Source organism: Bradysia coprophila, unplaced genomic scaffold, assembly GCF_014529535.1.
Source record: "Bradysia coprophila strain Holo2 unplaced genomic scaffold, BU_Bcop_v1 contig_561, whole genome shotgun sequence".
Lineage (NCBI taxonomy): Eukaryota > Metazoa > Arthropoda > Insecta > Diptera > Sciaridae > Bradysia > Bradysia coprophila.
The window spans coordinates 13,376-31,487 of NW_023503807.1; the positions used below are offsets into that span (position 1 = coordinate 13,376).

The 18,112-nt window shown below is 35.9% G+C and overlaps 2 protein-coding genes across 3 annotated transcripts in view; both read left to right on the top strand.

The window, feature by feature from the left end:
* Positions 1-1,706: 1,706 nt before the first annotated feature.
* Positions 1,707-3,496, top strand: LOC119083136 (piggyBac transposable element-derived protein 2-like; the record flags this gene model as incomplete). The annotated part of the gene is made up of 2 exons (XM_037192775.1): positions 1,707-2,195; positions 2,337-3,496. Coding segments are annotated over 2 exons (1,649 nt in total), but the record flags the coding sequence as incomplete, so codon positions are not given.
* Positions 3,497-9,162: 5,666 nt separating this feature from the next.
* LOC119083153 (short neuropeptide F) overlaps positions 9,163-18,112 on the top strand; it is a 34,821-nt gene continuing 25,871 nt past the window's right edge. The window contains exon 1 of one of the 2 annotated variants that reach the window (XM_037192799.1): positions 9,163-9,374. The gene's annotated coding sequence lies outside the window, so the exon portion shown is untranslated. The remainder of the gene's footprint in view (positions 9,375-18,112) is intronic. The other variant, XM_037192800.1, reaches the window with a different exon arrangement.

Here is an 18,112-nt window from a genome sequence, read left to right on the forward strand (position 1 = left end):
TTTTCCCAATTTGGTATATTTTTTTTTATTTAAGAAAATTTTACAATTTATCTTGAGAAAAACATTTTTGAAGATCTATTATTCTGGATAATCTCGATTTTCTTGATCAGACCTAGGATCAGACCTTTCCTTTTGATTCCCAGCTCAAGAACTCAGGAATTTTGAGGACTTTTGCAAAAAAAAAATCGTGCCTGGCCCTCTAATGGGATTATGTAACCAACCATAGGTTGGTTCCTAGAATCAGATCGCTCCCTCCTATTCCTAGCTCAAAACTCAGTTATTTTGAGGACTTTTGCTTTTTTTTTCTAATATGGCTATATAATGGGATTATGGAAGCACCAGTAGGTTAGTTACTAGAATCAGATCACTCCCTCTTCTTCCCAGCTCTAGAACTCAGGCATTTTGAGGACTTTTGCATTTTTTTTCTTATATGACTCTCTAATGGGACCATACAAGTATCCGCAGGTTGGTTCCTAGAATCAGATCGCTCCCTCTTACTCCCAGCTCAATAACTCAGGCATTTTGAGGACTCTTGCAATTTTACTCATGCATTTCGAGGACCTTTGCACATTTCTTTTCTTCTTATATGGATCTCTCATTAGACTATGGAAGCAACCGTAGGTCCTTCCAATTCCCAGCTCAAAAAACATGAATTTTTTTAATTTTTTGTCGTGTTTTGGAATTATGTAAGAAGCCTTATTGATAAACACAAAAGAGTATATTTCAAACATTGTTCCCTTCAATAATTTTGATTTTTGAAATTATAGTTATTCTTACTGTAAATAAAATTATGTGCACTTATGTGGCTATTATACATTGATACACTGTTCAAATGGTTTTCATATGTATTTGTCAATAATTTGAGGGAATGTGGTTAGTGGTTACTCGTATGCACCAAAAAATAACTATTTGCAGACTATTTTTGCGAACAACAAAATTGTTATCAAAATAGAACAGTACTGATTGTTCAATTTATTTATTTCCTTTCTACTAATATCAATTAAAAAATAAAGCTTTGCGACTAAAAAAGAGAACAATGATAGCAAAACTGTATAAAAATACTAAAACATCAGTTCCGAAATTTATATTTAGAAAAAAGATGCAACCATGGAGCTGCAATATAAATAAATTACCTGAAAGAACTAACATCCTTATATTGCTAATTTGCTGGACTTACATGATATGTAATAGATCCAATATTCAGATCTATGTTATCATTTTTTTTTGTTGAAGTGGCATCTCCCCAAATAACTAATAATCTTAGCGTGTAATGTTCGATCGAGCTGTGTACACATTATAATGTTCAGAAAAAGTGTCAATCAAGTGTGCATTGCTTTTTATTTATTGAAAGTCACAAGCTCAGATATTGTCATTTAAAAATCGTTCGTGTCGGTCAAAGCGTGTTCAAAATTCAATGTAATCAATTCCAAATTCTGGCTTGTGTTTTGATAAAACATACTAAAACCTCAGTTCCAAAATTTATTTTCGGAAAGCTTGTGCCTTCTAAATTTACTAAAATATCAGTTCCATCAAAACTCCAAGTGTAAATTTGTCATGCCGTCACGTAAAAGCAAAAGGTTTGTATAGTTTCAGATTCACACGAAATCGCCAAAAGTTTTGAGTCATTCGGAAAAAGGAAGAAGTCGACTATTAGAGATTTTTTTCCTTTACTAGAACCATCAAGAAACCTGCGCGTTACGTTGAAGGGATATATGACTCGTTCAATGATTCTGAAATTGAATGTAATGATGGAGACGACGACGACGACTTTGAAGTGGAACTTGAAAAACGCATTCGGGTGGGCAGTCAAACATTGACAATTGATGACGAACGGTTCGTCGAGGGCGAATCTGATGATGAAGACATTGAGCAACTGTCAGACGATGATCTGTTGACGAATGATAATCTTCCCGTTGCAAATATTGACGAATGGACATGGACCGCGAAAGAAGACATAAAATGGCACAGAGGTGTCATTCAGAAGCAATTGTTTGAATTCGAGCTTGTGGAACTGGATGATTTGGTTGACGATTACCTATCACCTGTGGAATACTTCATAAAATATGTTCCTGAAACTGTGTTTGACGACATGGTGACATACACAAATCTATATGCTGAGCAACAAAAAACGAAGAAATGGCAACCTACGGATAAGACAGAAATCAAAACATTTATTGGACTGCAAATTCAGATGGGTAATTTGTAATTGCCTCGAATCGAAATGTTCTACAGTCAAGAGCTTCAGATCAAAATGTTCAAGGACACCATTCCACTCTATCGATTCTACCTTTTGCGAACTGCTCTACATTTGATCGACGTCGAAACCATCCCTGCAGATTGTACTGACAAATTCGTTAGAGTGCGACCACTCATGAATGCCGTCCGAGCGCGATGTTTGGAATTACCAGTCGAAGAATGCCTGTCCATTGATGAGCAAATGATTCCTATGCGAGGTAGAGTGTCGAAAGGAGTGAAACAGTACGTCAAGAACAAACCGAAAATCAAATGGGGGATTAAAAACCTGGTGCTATGTGGGAAAAGTGGACTGGCCTATGATTTCGTATGCTATCAGGGATCAACCACTGAATTCAATCCGGAAATGCTGGAGGCCTTTGGCTCTGGTGCAACAATGGTCCTTCATCTGGCGAACCGTATAGAAAGAAGTGGGCACAAACTATTTTTCGACAATTATTTTTCTTCCTTTCAATTGTTCGAAGTATTGGCTCAGAAGAAAATCTACGCAGCGGGAACAATTAGACTGGATCGATTCGCAAAACCACCATTTTCGTCAGACTCGGATATGAAAAAGAAAATTCGTGGTTGTTCAGAGGAAGTTGTGAGTTCAGACCGTAGAGTGACTTGCGTAAAATGGTTCGACAACAAATGCGTCGCTCTAGCTTCTAACTACGTCGGAATTGGGACGCCAGACAAAGCAAACCGGTTCGATAAAGCCACAAAACAGAAAATAACAATTGACCGGCCACAAATCGTCAAGGACTATAATTTGAATATGGGCGGTGTGGACCTTATGAATCAAATGATCAGCTATTACAGAATTTCCATCAGATCGAAGAAGTGGACTCTCCGAATGATTACCCATTTCATTGACTTCGCAATTGTCAACTCCTGGATTGAATACAAAAACGATTGCGAAAAGGAAGAGATCCCGAAACGGCAAGTCATGGATCTGTTGGCATTCCGAATGAAATTGGCGAATCAGCTTGTATATCAACAAAATGTTAGCAAGCGAACGGCTCGTACTGCAGTCGACGCATCGCAATCGAAAAAGGCCCGCAATCAACAGAAGGAAGCTCGCACAGAAATCTGTGTTCGATTCGATGAACACAATCACTATCCAGTGTGTTCCGATGACCGGTTGAGATGCAAGTTAGAAACTTGCAATCTAAAATCGTCTGTTCTCTGTGAGAAATGCAAAGTGCATTTATGCTTCAACAAAAACAAAAACTGCTTTCGTGCCTTTCACATAAAGTCTTAAATCTCAATGCCTTTGCTTTGTTCAAATTTTTATTTAAGTTTTGTATGACTGAACTGTTTTTCAAATGGTATAGTTCGAAGAGTAATTGACATTGGTCTGTGCAATAAATTTTATTTGAAAAAGATTTTGTTTGAATCTCAAAAGTTTTCGCTCTTGTTAGCATGAGAATAAACAGGGAACAGCGGGAAGCAATCTAGTCCTATGGTTACTACAAACTGCAAAAGTCCTCGAAATGTCTGAGAAATGTCTTGAGCCTGGAATAAGAGGGAGTGATGTAATCGTAGGAACCAACTTGCGGTTGCTTCCACAGTCCCATGTAAGAAAAATTGTCCTCAAAATGCCTGACTTCCTAAGCTGGTAATAAGAGGGAGCGATCTGATACTCGGAACCAACCAAAAAATGCAAAAATCCAACCCATATACGAAAACAAATCAAAAATCATCGAAATGTCTAAGTTCTTGAGCTGGGAATAAGACATAGCGGTCTGATCCTAAGAACCAACCTATGGTTGCTTCCACAGTTCCATTAGAAATTGATATTTGAAAAAAAAAATATGCAAAAATGTTCAAAATGACTGAGTTCTTGAGCTGGGAATAAAAGGGAGCGATCTGATCCTAGGAACCAACCTATGGTTACTTCCGAAATTCCTTAAGAAACCCATATTAGAAAAAAAATATGCAAAACTCCTCGAAGTGCCTTAGTTCTTGAACTGGGAATAAGTGGGAGCGGTCTGATTCTAGGAACCAACCTGCGGTTGCCTTTACAGTTCCATTATAGAGTCATATAAGAAAAAAAAAATGCAAAAATCCTCGAAACGCCTGAGTTCTTGAGCTAGGAATAAGAAGGACCGATCTGATTCTAGGAACCAACCTATGGTTGGTTCCATAATCCCATTAGATTAGATTAGATTAGATTAGATGGGAGGGTGTAAGCCCAGCACCTAAGCCTCAGATGGGCCTGTTGTGCTATTGTACAAGTCTCTTGATCATATGGACTGTGATTTTACATCATATCTCTCCCGACTTAGATTGTTCACAAATCGACCGTGTGTTAACGTCCCATACGTTGTGAATTCTCCAAGCCGTGGGTGGTATGCGAATACCACAACCATCACTAATTGACCTGTACATTTTCCCAAAGATGGCGGGCGCTATCAACATTGTCATGTTGTAGCTCTTTCTACTATTGACATTATGTCGATATGGTTTCTTTTATGGAGAAAGCGAATGTTGGGTTTTTTGATATTTCCGACTTTGTTACGGTTACGGCTATTAGTTTTAAGTAATAGCAAGTGTCTAATCACCATAGGCCATGAGTTGCCTCTTCGTATAAATCGCCATGCCACCATGTGACTGAACTCGTTCTGGCGTTGCAGGTTGTAGCGTTTGAATGATTCGTATTTCGTCATATCCCTTGACATCCATACAACGTATCAATCAATAGATCTGTTAAACCTCGCGGTCATTTTGGAGTACAAGATAGTTTCTGTATCTTGGGATTGTACCACAGCAAATTTGTAAAAATTTGCTATGTGGTTTTGGGGTGTCAAATGAGAACCCGAAGCGTTTGTACCTTACCTGCACTAAAATTGACTGCCAGATGCCATACGGCAATGTGTCATTTTCGTACATTAATCGAGCACGTAATTTAGCATTAGCTTCTGGTAGAGTCGATTGTTAATCCGTACACCGACGCCACGAAGCACATGTTAAATAACAAAGGAAATAACACAATTGTTGATATCGCACAATGAGGCGAGAACAACTTTATTGATCAAAGAGAAAATGACCTACGAGAACAACACTTTGACTTCGTTAATAAAACCTTTAAAATAATTTCACCATTTAACCATTACAGCAAAATAAAAACACCAAAGCCGTAAAAGTTGGCACAGAAATTAGACAAAATCGAAAATGAATTCACACACAGCCACACAAAAGAAACACTTTTAGAGAGCAACGCATAAACACGTCCGTTCTCTGTGACTGCCGTTGTGCTCAACTCTCCATAATCCCATTAGAGAGCAAAGCAAGAAAAAAAAATTACAAAAGTCCTCAAAATGCCTGAGTTCTTGAGCTGGGAATAGGAAGGATTGGTCTGATTCTTGAACTGATAATACTATATGATGTGATATTCTCCAACTTGTAATGTTACCACCAAAAAATATAAATACCCAGCTCGTCGGAAAAAGTGAAGTGAGTGGGATGGACGCATCGTTTTGAACTGCACAGGATCTTCAGTTGAAATAAATTTACAGCAACTTTGTTTTATTGTCTCAGTCTCGGTTCCCTAATAAATTTGGAAAGGAGTTTGCGTTTTGGTGATTTGAATAAAGATTTTTTTAAAGGAGTAATTCTTTTGGTTTCCTGTGTGTTAGTATAATAGCTTCGCGCTGTGGGTAAGCTCTGATGTTGCTTTTAGTCCGTTGCAAATACCGCAACGTAAAAACACACTCAAGAGATTTTGCTCTTGTTATGATGATGTTGCGCTTTATAAGCCGCAACATTAAAACGCCCTCACGGATTTTCGTCATGAAAAGGCCGTGGGATGAATCTATACCTTTGTCACTTTGTTACAACTAAACTTTTGAATTTACCGATGGATTCGGGTGAAATTTTTAGGGTATGTCAAGGACGTAATTCTAAGAAACTGATTTGAAGAAATTGAATTTTCATGAAAGCTTATAATTTCAGAGGTATGAGCGTTTTAAGCCATTGAACTATAGGACCCATAACTCAGAAAATATGGCAGATAGAAAGTTCGTTTAAAGGACAATTTTATAGAGTTTCACATTCTAGTCGATACGTGTTTCATGGTTTCCCTAAAAAGTGGCTTATTTGGTAGCTATGAGCGTTTTAAGTGCGAGCTATGTCAGCCATAACTCGGAAAATATGGCATATAGAAAGTTCGTTTAAAAGACAAAGTTATAGAGTTTCACATTCTAGTTTTATAAAGTGTACTCAACATCGTTGAACGAAAAATTCTATTTTGTGTCAGGGTCACACTTCCTTGTTGAACAAAATTAAAATAAACAGTAAAAATTAGTATATTCAGATAGCTTTTTGAATTCTGCGTTTAATAAGCCAAACTTAACCAAGAAGAAAGTGTCAAATCAATGAAATAAGTTTGAAGCGTCAGAATTTTTGCTATCAAAAGTACTTTTAAATTGTTGTCCCAATTTTTGCAGAAATAAAACAGAAATATAGAAGAACGCGTCAACTTTACATTCATAATTAATATGTATGACTAGCCGGCATGTTGATTATATGAATCGGTTTCAATGGATTTGGTTTATGTTTGCTTTGCATTATTGCTGTGTTTGTTCAGTTTGCTTTCCTAATGTCAGTGTTCATTTATTTGTGTATGGATAATATCCATTGGATATGCAAAATTTTTGCGGTGTAATGGTGTGCGGTGTCAACAATAAAGAGAAAAATATTTTATCGCATACGCGGGTTTATTTCGTACATTAAATGCCTCTGTATATAAACCGTATGTCGTACATTAATTCAGGCGATCTTATGTACAGAGCGTCGCTCTAGGGACCTTTGTTTTACTCTAGACTATGACTTCTTACTTATAAAAAAAAATCACTGACTCCTTGAGAATCGAACCCAGATATTCTGCGTTGAAAGCTATGACCAAACCACTGAGCTAACGATTCTTCGAATAAACGTCGACGTTATTGTGTAGTTATTCACACATAGGAATCGCGTGCATTTGAAAGTATATAAACAAGGAGAAACTTTGTAAATGTATTGGTTCTGTACATATCTAGTATGCAATGAAATTTGAATTGCCGAAAATCAAATTAAATTTGCAAATTTAAACGTGCCAGGCTTTGTTGTTGTTTTTTTTGTCAAAATGTTTAGAAAAAGTGAAACTGAGGTAATATGGCAACATGCGTATTTGTTTGTGTATTTACTAATGTTCGTCGTGAGTGGTTGTCGAATCGTTACAGATAATTCTAAATTGAAATAAATGTTGCATAGTGTTTTCTGCTTCAATTTATTCGGAAATTAAGTATGAAAAAAATGTGAACACACTGTGAATTGAACCCAAGATCATAAAATTACAAGAAACCACAGGTCCGCAACGTAAACCATTCGGCCACCAGTTTTATTTACAGAAGTGTCATTACAATGTGATCAGTATTTTGTTATGTTTTCGCTTATGCGATAAAATCATATATACTACATATAAGTGGTGGTTCACTCGCATTACACATCTGTACATAACACACACTCGCCTCGCTCGTTCGTGTTATGTAAAAAAGTGTTATGCTCTTTTTACCACTACTGCTACATAATAATTATACCAGTATGTTAAGGATCCAGATAATTAAAACGTTATTTGACACCTAATAATTATTGGTTTACAGATCTGTATATTCACTGGAAATGAAGTAATTTATCATTTTATTGTGGCTCCACGGCACTTTATAAAAAATGTTTGCGGTGTGTTTATGTCGAAGTCTACTTTGACAAAAATATTTAATAGAAAATTAAACAAATTGAGAAAACGCCCTTAGTCGAAAATGACAACTCTATGAACCCTCTATGACTTCGCTGTACTTTATAAGTCTGTTCCAGTTTATTTGACCTGTCAAAATGTCATCCATAGAGCCATAACAACGAATTTCTTGGAGTGCGTTAGTCTTAACCAAAAAATTATTAATGACAAAATGTTCGCAAAAGCGTTGAGATTTGTGGATGCTCTGAACATCATTTTTAAGCAGTATATTGATAAGCGATGCGAATATTCACGCGCTACTAATTCATGTATTTTCATCGCTTGGCTTTTCGCTTGCTAGTGTAAGCCCTGATTTCCACTTTCAAATAATAGAAAAGTGGCATGGATTAGATAAACGAATGCAAAGCGAAGTGTTTTTTCGCGGAGTGGAACATTCTGCATGTTAATTTAAATGATTGCTTCCTTTATATGGTTCGCATTTATAGTATGTCACGTTACCTGCGGGAAAATTTGCTTATTCACTCTGCCCTCGGCTCTGCATACAAACTACCCCGTGGGGTAGTCCACGGGGGCCCCGTGAATAACTAAATTTTCCCGCAAGTGCGTATTATATTTTATATGTCCCTGTGTGGTGAGATTAAAATTATGCATCAGTACGGAGAGGGAGTTTGAGTTTATTTTTGCATCGACATATAATAAAAAATGATATGCACCTATGCCCAAATACGACCTAGACAGGTGCATAATATTTATTACATGCTAGCGTCCGGTAAGCACTTTTCACAGTCACAAACGGTGATATAAAGTGCACTTTACCGCGCGCTGGCATGTAAACGTTTTTTTCTTCAACAGTCAAACTTTAAGTTGATTTTAATATTCAATGTAAATACATTCTAATGCAACTTGTTTTCTCGAATTTCCCTTCCAATTTACAAACGGTTTTTTACCCTCACAGTCAAAATATGAAATGGACTATAATTATCTTAGATTTTCCCCATGCTGCCTATTTACTTTCAATGGCCCCATACGTATATATATATATATATATATATATGAAAATAAACGGTAATGTTGTGCGCGCCGCTTTACAACCTGTACATTCTGTTCGTCGTTCTATTTCTTTATTTCTCCACATGAAAAAGAATATGCCTGGTCTGTTTATAAATACTTGCGATAATAAACTAACCAGAGACACAAGGTTTTCAACAGCGGAGAGGTGAAGTTGAATGGTAGAAAAGAAAGAAGAGTGTTTATTTAATAAAAGAATTTTTCTTGTGAAAATTGTGAATGTGTTAAATTATTCAAGTTGGTCGTTGAAAATTCACGTGGTTTAAAACTGTGAAACAATTGGATCGTCTAGAGATAGTTGAGTTTACGAATAGAAATTGATTTAACTCATAATATTGTAAGTTATATCGTTAATATAAAAAGATTTGTTGCTGCGTTCGATAAAATACTTTAATTAATCACTGAGTTCACAAGTTTTTTGAACTTTTGCCCTAGTCATTAGTCATAATTTATTGGCACTAAGTAGTTAGTTTTACTGCGAGAAATAAAGAAAGAACTACTTTACTCCGATATAAGTTATCGAATTACATGTACCTGAACCACTTAAATGTGATTCAGAGAGTCTATCGATAAAACTCATTTATGTATAAAATACGTAACAACTTTCGGTTAATATTCTTTTCTTGAATCTTCTGATAAAGAATCCTCATTTCGTGGCTGAAATCTCAGAGCGTATACGAATATCCTGCAAAATTTGTTTTCAGTTGAAAACAGTCATGAACTGAACTTTTTATCGATACCGACGGCTGAAAATTATACCTTTGATAACAATGTGCTAAGTTTTTTTTTTTCAAAAACACCATTTACTAGCATGATTAGTATGATTTTAACTTAATAGTTAAATTATTACCAGCTTGTGTGCGAGATTTATCCCACACTTCTCGTACATACCATATTTATACCGACGGGGTTTACCAAACATTATGCTAATATCGATGGATAAGGTATTGTTGCAAAGGAAGTTGTCGCAGAACCTTCACTTGCCTTACGACTTTCGACTAAATTTTACCTTTCGAGTCCTCCAAGTTTTGGGAGTATTACATGTTTGCTAGAGTATTTAATTTTGTACTTGATGAAGTGAATGATAAATGCAGTTGATATTGCCTAGACGAGAGGTGTCAAGAACTGTCTGGTTTTCCTTTAGTAGCAGATAGTAGTGAGCTGTCAGTTAGGCAGTAATTTTATTTAATTCGTAATGGTAGTAAGCGAGTAGTTAATTTACAAAATTAACCAAATTTATTTTTTTTTTCTCTTTTTACTTATCATTCAATTTAAAATTGTAATTTCCTACTTCGCATTTGTAAACGGTATTGCACTCGATTTGTTCCACTCACGGAAAATTAGACTCGTCAAAATTTCTGATTTTGGATTTTTTTTTTGTTTTGAAATTGTTCCTACAATAGTAATTTATGAAACAAGGATCGTATGAAGGTATTTTATCGCACTAGATGTTGATTATCAACCCGAGGCGAAACCGAGGTTGACAAGACATCGTGTGCGATAAAATACCAGCATATGATTCGTGTTTCATACAACGTTTTATGCAACGAAGAAAATCGAATAAATATCGAAGATAATCGTAGTTTGACGTCAGTAACACGTGGCTTTTATCGCACTATATGGAAATCCTTTATCGCACTAGTATCAATACGTTCATACGACATTGCACACAGGCAACGTAATTCATAGAATTTGATTCCTTCGAGTTCACCACTCTTATAATAGTATATTATGATACTGGAGAATATTATCTGCGTTTGTATAGTATAGAAGAGAGTATTGCGCGTACAACATTCATTGTATTGCGGAAATGACCAACTTATCGACATATTAATGTAGGCTTATGAACTCTAGGTAATTAATAAACGTCAGGCATAGCGCATTATATGGTAGAATTAATGTTCGGTATATTACTCCGAAAAACACTGTTTATTGTCGATACATTCACCCCAATGCAATAAAAATTATATTTGTTTATATATTTCTCGCTTAAAACGCATTTTACTTCACCTAAAATCTCAAGAAAAAGAAGGCTTTGCAATTCACAAATAAAGAGAGCACAGTACATAAGCCAGTATATAACGCAGTTCACTTGATTTCATTTTATTCGACTTCGTCTCGAACCATTTACCATTCCTCGAACATAAAACACACTTTACAGTTCTTGTAGCATAATATATATTATGTACCTGTTACCAAGATTGTTATTTTGATGAGTAGGCACGGTGGGGTTGAACAAAATTTAAATAAAGTCGCGACACCACCTCTGATTTTTTTTTTTCATATTCTTATTGAGGGACTCGAGTACTATAGGGAACCACATTCAGTTCGCGGATCTATCCAGCCGTTTCGGAGAACCGGCACTCATGGCCGTGCGGAACCGACGAGTCAATTTGAATACAGATTGTTATCGCAACGTATATAGTGACTAATTCTAAGCTAATTTGTGTTGAAATGGCTTCCCTCGACAATGTGACCACGTAGCTACAGCCAGCTAAAGTCGAAATTTCGACATTTTTAAATCATGATATGTCCAAGATAAAGAGAGTTTGAAACTTTTTGAATGGCGATATTGGTAGATGATTCCATGCTCTATTAAACGCCGAGAAAGGATTTTCAAAAAATGTGTCTGAATTGTACAATATTTGAAAAATGGTATTTTCACCATCCTCAGCGATACTTGGACTATTCTGTAATACACAGGTTGACCCTGTCTGCAACAAAACAATATTGCCTGTTATTTGAAGCACTTCTTACATTAATTACGTGTATCTGGAGTCGGTTGAAGCTGATTTCCACATACTTTTGTGGTAAATTTCCTCTAACGGCTAGCGAAATCAGCCTCAACCGACTCCAGATACACGTAATCATTGTAAGAAATGGTTCAAATAACTTAAACCACTTATTTATGAAAAATAGATAACAATTCCATTCATCCTAAAGGAACGGGCACTTGAAGATAGATAATAAATTGAAAAGTTTGTCGTAGAGTGACCTTGCTACAAACAAAATGTCGTAACAGATACTTGTTGTGAGGTTGGTATGGCAAGTTTGGTATCGTTGTAAAGCTTAGACTGCAGGCTGATCAGACAATATTGTACCATTTTTCAAATATTGTAGGCGTGGGCAATAATGCCTACACGTCAAAATAACAATCTTGGCAACAGGTGCATACCATATTTTATCTGTCGAGAACAGATATATCGGGATAAGTTAAAACTCCCTAGAGAGATAAGGTCGAGATTATCGTTCTAGACAGATAAACAACTATTACTCGAAGCTAACACAATAGCATGAAATTTTCCAAACGAGGTAGCTGCGTTTGTAAATCGCAATCATTCTGATATTCTTATGAATGATAAGTTATGATGATATTATAACGAATTAATATAAGATGTGTCAGGTAAATAATACAAATTCGATTCAATCTTAATCAAATAAAAATATGTTTCGTCATTTTGTTTTTACGAATTTATCAGCAAAACGTATTAACGTCGTCCTCGTTCTCATTGTTCGTGGAAGTATTTATTTATCCATCATCAGACACACACACTCTGTGGTTGGTTATCCAACCCAATTCATTCAAGTAGTTTACGATGAAGAAAAATTTTGCTTAATCGCACAATATTGTCCCAAACAACACGAAGAATAATGATGAATGGAGGAATTATTACTTTTTTAGTAACAAATTGGCATTTGGTCTTTTCTGCAGGGCCCATTCATATTTTTTTTCTGATTTTCTATGTTTCTGAATGAATTCTAGCAAACCAAAAACAACTTACACATTGCGTTGTTTGTCAATTTATTTGCAAAGCATTAAAGGGAAATATAAATCCCTTTTTGATGAGTGTAACTCGTGACAAGATACAGGATGATAGCTTATATCTGTTGCCTGTGTAGTTGAAACAAAATGACATGGGACACGGGGCAATAGATACTTTTACATTGTTTGGGTTTGATGTAAAACTATAAATTTATAATGTTTGTGTAATTGCCTTAAGAGGCATAATTGTTCCTCCTCCGCTACAACATGATTCTTCTTAACAATTGATATTTGCTCCATCCGTTGGTTGATGTGACGATCGGTGTCCCGCAAGGTGGCGTTCTGTCACCCTTGCTTTTTGTTGTGTTCATTAACGATTTTTTTAAGCTGCTGATCCGTTCCTTCGAGTTTGCCGACGATACGAATATGTTCGTCTCTTCTGCAGTCGTTGCTCAAAGTGTTTCTGATCTATCCAAAGACTTGCGGGTTGTTGCGGAATATTTCCGTTTGAGCAAGCTTACTCTCAACCTGAATAAGACGATGCTGGTTCACTTTCGCAAGCCTCATGTGAAGGTTTACGGTCAGCGGGTTTTGACCTTTAACGGTGTTGAGATTAATGTGTTTTCCTCGGTCAAGCGTCTCGGCTTAACTTTTGATCAATTTGTGAGTTGGGACGATCATATTTTCAATTTGTGCTCGATTGTGTCCAGGCGTATTGGAGTCCTTAAGCGTCTTCGTTTCTTGCCTAAAAATATCCTCCGCCTGATATACTTTTCACTGTTCATTGTCATTTGACGTATTGTGTTGGCGTGTGAGGTTCTGCCAAAAAGTCGTTGATATTGCGGCTTAACGCCTTGCACAAGAGGGCACTAAAAGCCACCCACCGATTGCCATTGAGATACCCGACCGAGCGTCTTTTTAGCGCGCAATTCCCGAATGTATTAACGGTACAGCGAATGTACGAATACGCAGTCTGCAAATTCGTTTTTTGTTGTATCAATGATCTGAAGCATCACTCACTGCAATTCACGGACAACATCAATTGCTACGAAATAAGGTATTCTTACTTGCTGAAGAAGCCTAATGTTTCGTCGAGCTATGGCAAACGTTGCCTGCTTTATTCTGGTCCGACATTGTTTAATGGCCTTCCGCCAACGATCAGAAATTCTCTCACCCCTAATCATTTTTGTCGTTCATTAAAAACGTATTTACTAACGCGACTTGATTTAAATTAAATTAACTGTGTTCGTTCACGATCGAATAACGAGCATAGGTCTCATTTCTGTCTATTTATTGAATTTAATATGGAGATTTAAGCTTGCTACCATCACCTCCTGATGCATTTTGCCTTGCTATAGCTGTCCTTGTTGATCACATATACTGGTTGTAGCTCCTTAGAATTGTAACACACACTAGAAATTAAACGATCACAACTCAAAACAACTAGGAAATTCGGAAAAGCGTAATAATTTAAATTTGAACACACAAAATGTTGACTAAAATTAGATTTTCTGTCACTTATTTAGATCAAAAATTTGGCTTCACTTTACTGAAAGTAGCATTTTATTCAAAATGACATCATTTTTCGGAAATGATTAGATTTTGTGTGACGCCATTTTATTATATTTTGATAATGCTTAAATCTATTCCAGTTTGTTTTTAACATTTTTGAAATTTAAAGATTTATTTTAAAAATTTGTGACCGCAATTCCAACCGAATCAGTGGCAGTTTTTCATGTAGTACGCTCTTGTGTTGTGATATTTTTGGTGTTGTCAGGAAAGTGAGCAGTTTTGTGAAAATTTTAGCTCAAAACAGAGGTACTTTAATTTCATTATTTTATTAAAATTTTATTAATGTCTGGAAAATGTAAGACCGCAATTCCAACGGCGAAAGTCCAAATTACCTTTCTAAAGCATATTCGAATCATTTTATATGACTTCCTAAGAGATACATTGACAGTTTTCGGGTCGTTTTTTTGGGTTTTGTGGTATGAAAAAGTAAACACAAAACATGAAAAAAGGTTTCTCAGTGTACTTAAAGTCCTCGGTGCGAGTGAATATATTTTATAAATAAAATAAATTTTTCATCAGAGCCAGTAATCTAACGTAATCATACTTGTGTATCAATTAAATAAATTTTCGAGCCACTTTTATGCAGAGTTTATCATGTGTGCTTTCAATCTTATATCATGTTCCCCAAAAATAAATTCGGAAATCTGTTTTTAACGAAGTTTTTTGATATGTGTGTTACTCTCGCATAAATGTCCCAACCACTTCTGAAATAGCAGTTCTAAAACTTTAATCGTTTCGCTGTAAATATTTCGTTTATAGCGAGCAAATTTCCACTGAAACATTTTCAATGCTTGTAAACGCTTCAAATATGATTTAAGTGTTTTTCCCCAATGGCTACAAGGGGATAATAATTGAAACGTGATTATGGCTTCAGTTAAATATAGACGCTGCTGGATGTATAACTCACGCACTAGGGTGAAAAAACCAACCTGAACTGAATTAAATGGTACGGTAACTAAACAAATGGTTTTGCGATAATTCGTTGGTATACTTAATTATAAAGTCTGTTTTAATCTCACTTTAATTGTGGCGCAATCTATGAATTTTACAATAGTAGAAAATAGCTATTTTGCTAACTAGTAGGGGTGCTTTGCGCACTAGATGGGAGGTTGTTGATTTGAGCGAAGCGAGTTCATTAACACATCGTGCGCGCTAACCTCTATTTAATTAGTGTTATCAACAAGATTTGATATGCTGTTGTTAAATGGCCATCAATGATTGACCGAAAAATCCATAGAGTTATACTCAAGAGTTGGGAAGATGGCGTTTTGTTTCTTTATTTTCTACCCTTGTGGCCTGCACATGGACAACCCTATTCTTGAAATATTTAGTAACCCTGACTTTAATGTCAAATTGTCAAAAATCTGGAATCTAGGAATCCATACGAGTTCAACAAGCTATCACTCGTTACTGCAGCTTCAAAATTGGCCGATATATTGAACTTCGAAATATTGATGCTTGTATGAAAATAAACAAAATCTCGAATTTTCAGATAATGCAAATCGCCTACGTTAGTTAGTTACTTAGTAAGTTCCAATGGAAAGGATCCAGCAACTCCTAAACGTTTCTATAGATTTTCCTGAAATTTTGGTTATAAGCTAATAATGGCCCAAAAATAAGAATGGAATGTTCAAAAGTTGGAAAAAATTCATATCGTGGGAGCTAGAGCTCTCCAAAGTCACTATACAAATGCCATATAAGATATAAAAGCCAATTTGTATGTATGTGTGTTTTGTATATTTTGATGCAAGATATGGATGGTAATGTGATGAAAGGTGTATGTTGTTTTTGGATGTGTTTCTTTTCGGAAATTTTTTGGGTTAATTTTTTGTTGATAAAACGTTTGCGTACGACGCACAATGCGTCACCCTTATTTTGTAAGTAAGATAAAGGACTTGCGTCACATTTACCCTTCAAGGGTTTTTTGACTGATTTAAATATACCGTCATATTATAAATTCCTTGTTTCTCTTATTTTGCTTACTTCTATCATTTCGTTTAAATTTCGTTGATTTGAATGTACATGTGCAAATTTCGTTGAAAATGGGAAAATTTAAAACGTTTCTTCCATAAACAGTTTGATCAATTTTGATTAATTTGTCCTCGTCGCATATTGCTGGTTTCCTCTTAGAACTAGTATTTTCATAGAAAAGCGCGATCGTGCCAACTCTCGAGTATATCTCTATGGAAAAATCTAGCAAAGCCAAGTAATTAACTATCACAGTCAAGGAAAAGTTAGATAAGACTACAATTAGTCGAAGCTAACAAGAAGACTAGCAAAGAATCCTACTACGTGACGATTGATTTCGAAGCTAATCTTTAGCATTCTACCCTATCTTTCTCGCATAAACCTCAAATTCATGCGATACAAACAAACATCACAATTCATATTTAATTCATACTAAATGTTTCCCATTTGCGCGTCGAAACAAATACTTCTATCTAATATTTTCTTCAGCTGGCTAGATGATAATATTTTTTTATTGATTTTTCCTGTTTACTATTCAAAATTTAATAAGCAGTTTGTAATCAATCAAGCTACATTGTTTAAACGTTTTTTTGTGTTCTACTACTGAATTGAATCAATAATACACTGATGTATGGTGTGACTCTATCAAGCGTAATGAGGCATACTTATTTCATGAAAAATAGAAGGTACTGATCATCGGCTTTATATCTTGATCACCATAATTGTAAACATTAAATCTGTTAAGATACAGCGATAGTCTCTTGCATTGTATTGGATTATGTGGGTGGATCTAAGTAACACTGAAACCATCACCAATAGCTTTCGTTGGACATGTTGTGCAACCGACCGAGCAATCTATCAGAATATAGATCATCTTCAAGATACGGTACTCTCACACTTAACCTCACTTAAGTTTTGTTATGTGTTTCATTATTTCATTCATTCAGTTGTATGAGATTTAACACGACAGATTAAAGTTAACCAGGCAGGAGCGCTGATTTGACTAGAAAAATTGTTCAATTTATCGAGATATTGACAAAATACTCCACGTTCACTGTACGGCCGAGTAGCCAGATAAGAGCTCACTCCAATAGACCTAGCTCACGCTCCGGAGAACATAATTTCATAAACTTTTTTTTTGTCGATCGGTATTGTAATAGTTATTTATCTACCAAGGTAGGTATGAAGGTATTTTTTCGCACTAGATGTCGATTGTCGACCCGAGGCGAAGCCGAGCATACCTACCGTGGTAGATACAACGTTTTTCGCAATTTCGGGCCATAATCACCTTTCTAATGCAAAACATGTCCTACATTTTGTACCAAAATTCTTGTATATACAGAAATTCATTTGAACGATCAAGAAGTCTGCATTATAATACACATTGCAATGTGATGTAAAGAGACGCGTTGAATGAAATCGAGTAGTCAATGCTTAGTATATACGCTTCAACAATACGTTCGGTATAATCGTGTGACTCTATAGCCGAATGGCTATAGTCGCTGCTTTGAGTTCAAAAACCTTTTGGTGTCGGGTGTTCGATTTCTGGTCAATGCAAGATTTTTATTCGGATGCGTTTTACTCAAGTTAGAGAATCCACAGACGGACGGACGACGGACGGACTTTTTTTTCGCTGATTTGGCATCTATGGACAACCACAATAGGTTTCCCCTTACTCAGGGAGTCCAATTCGACGTGTTACAAACGTATGCGTAAACCTATAAGACCCTAGTACTTCGTACGGGTCTAAAAAGAGTTAACCAAAGCAGATA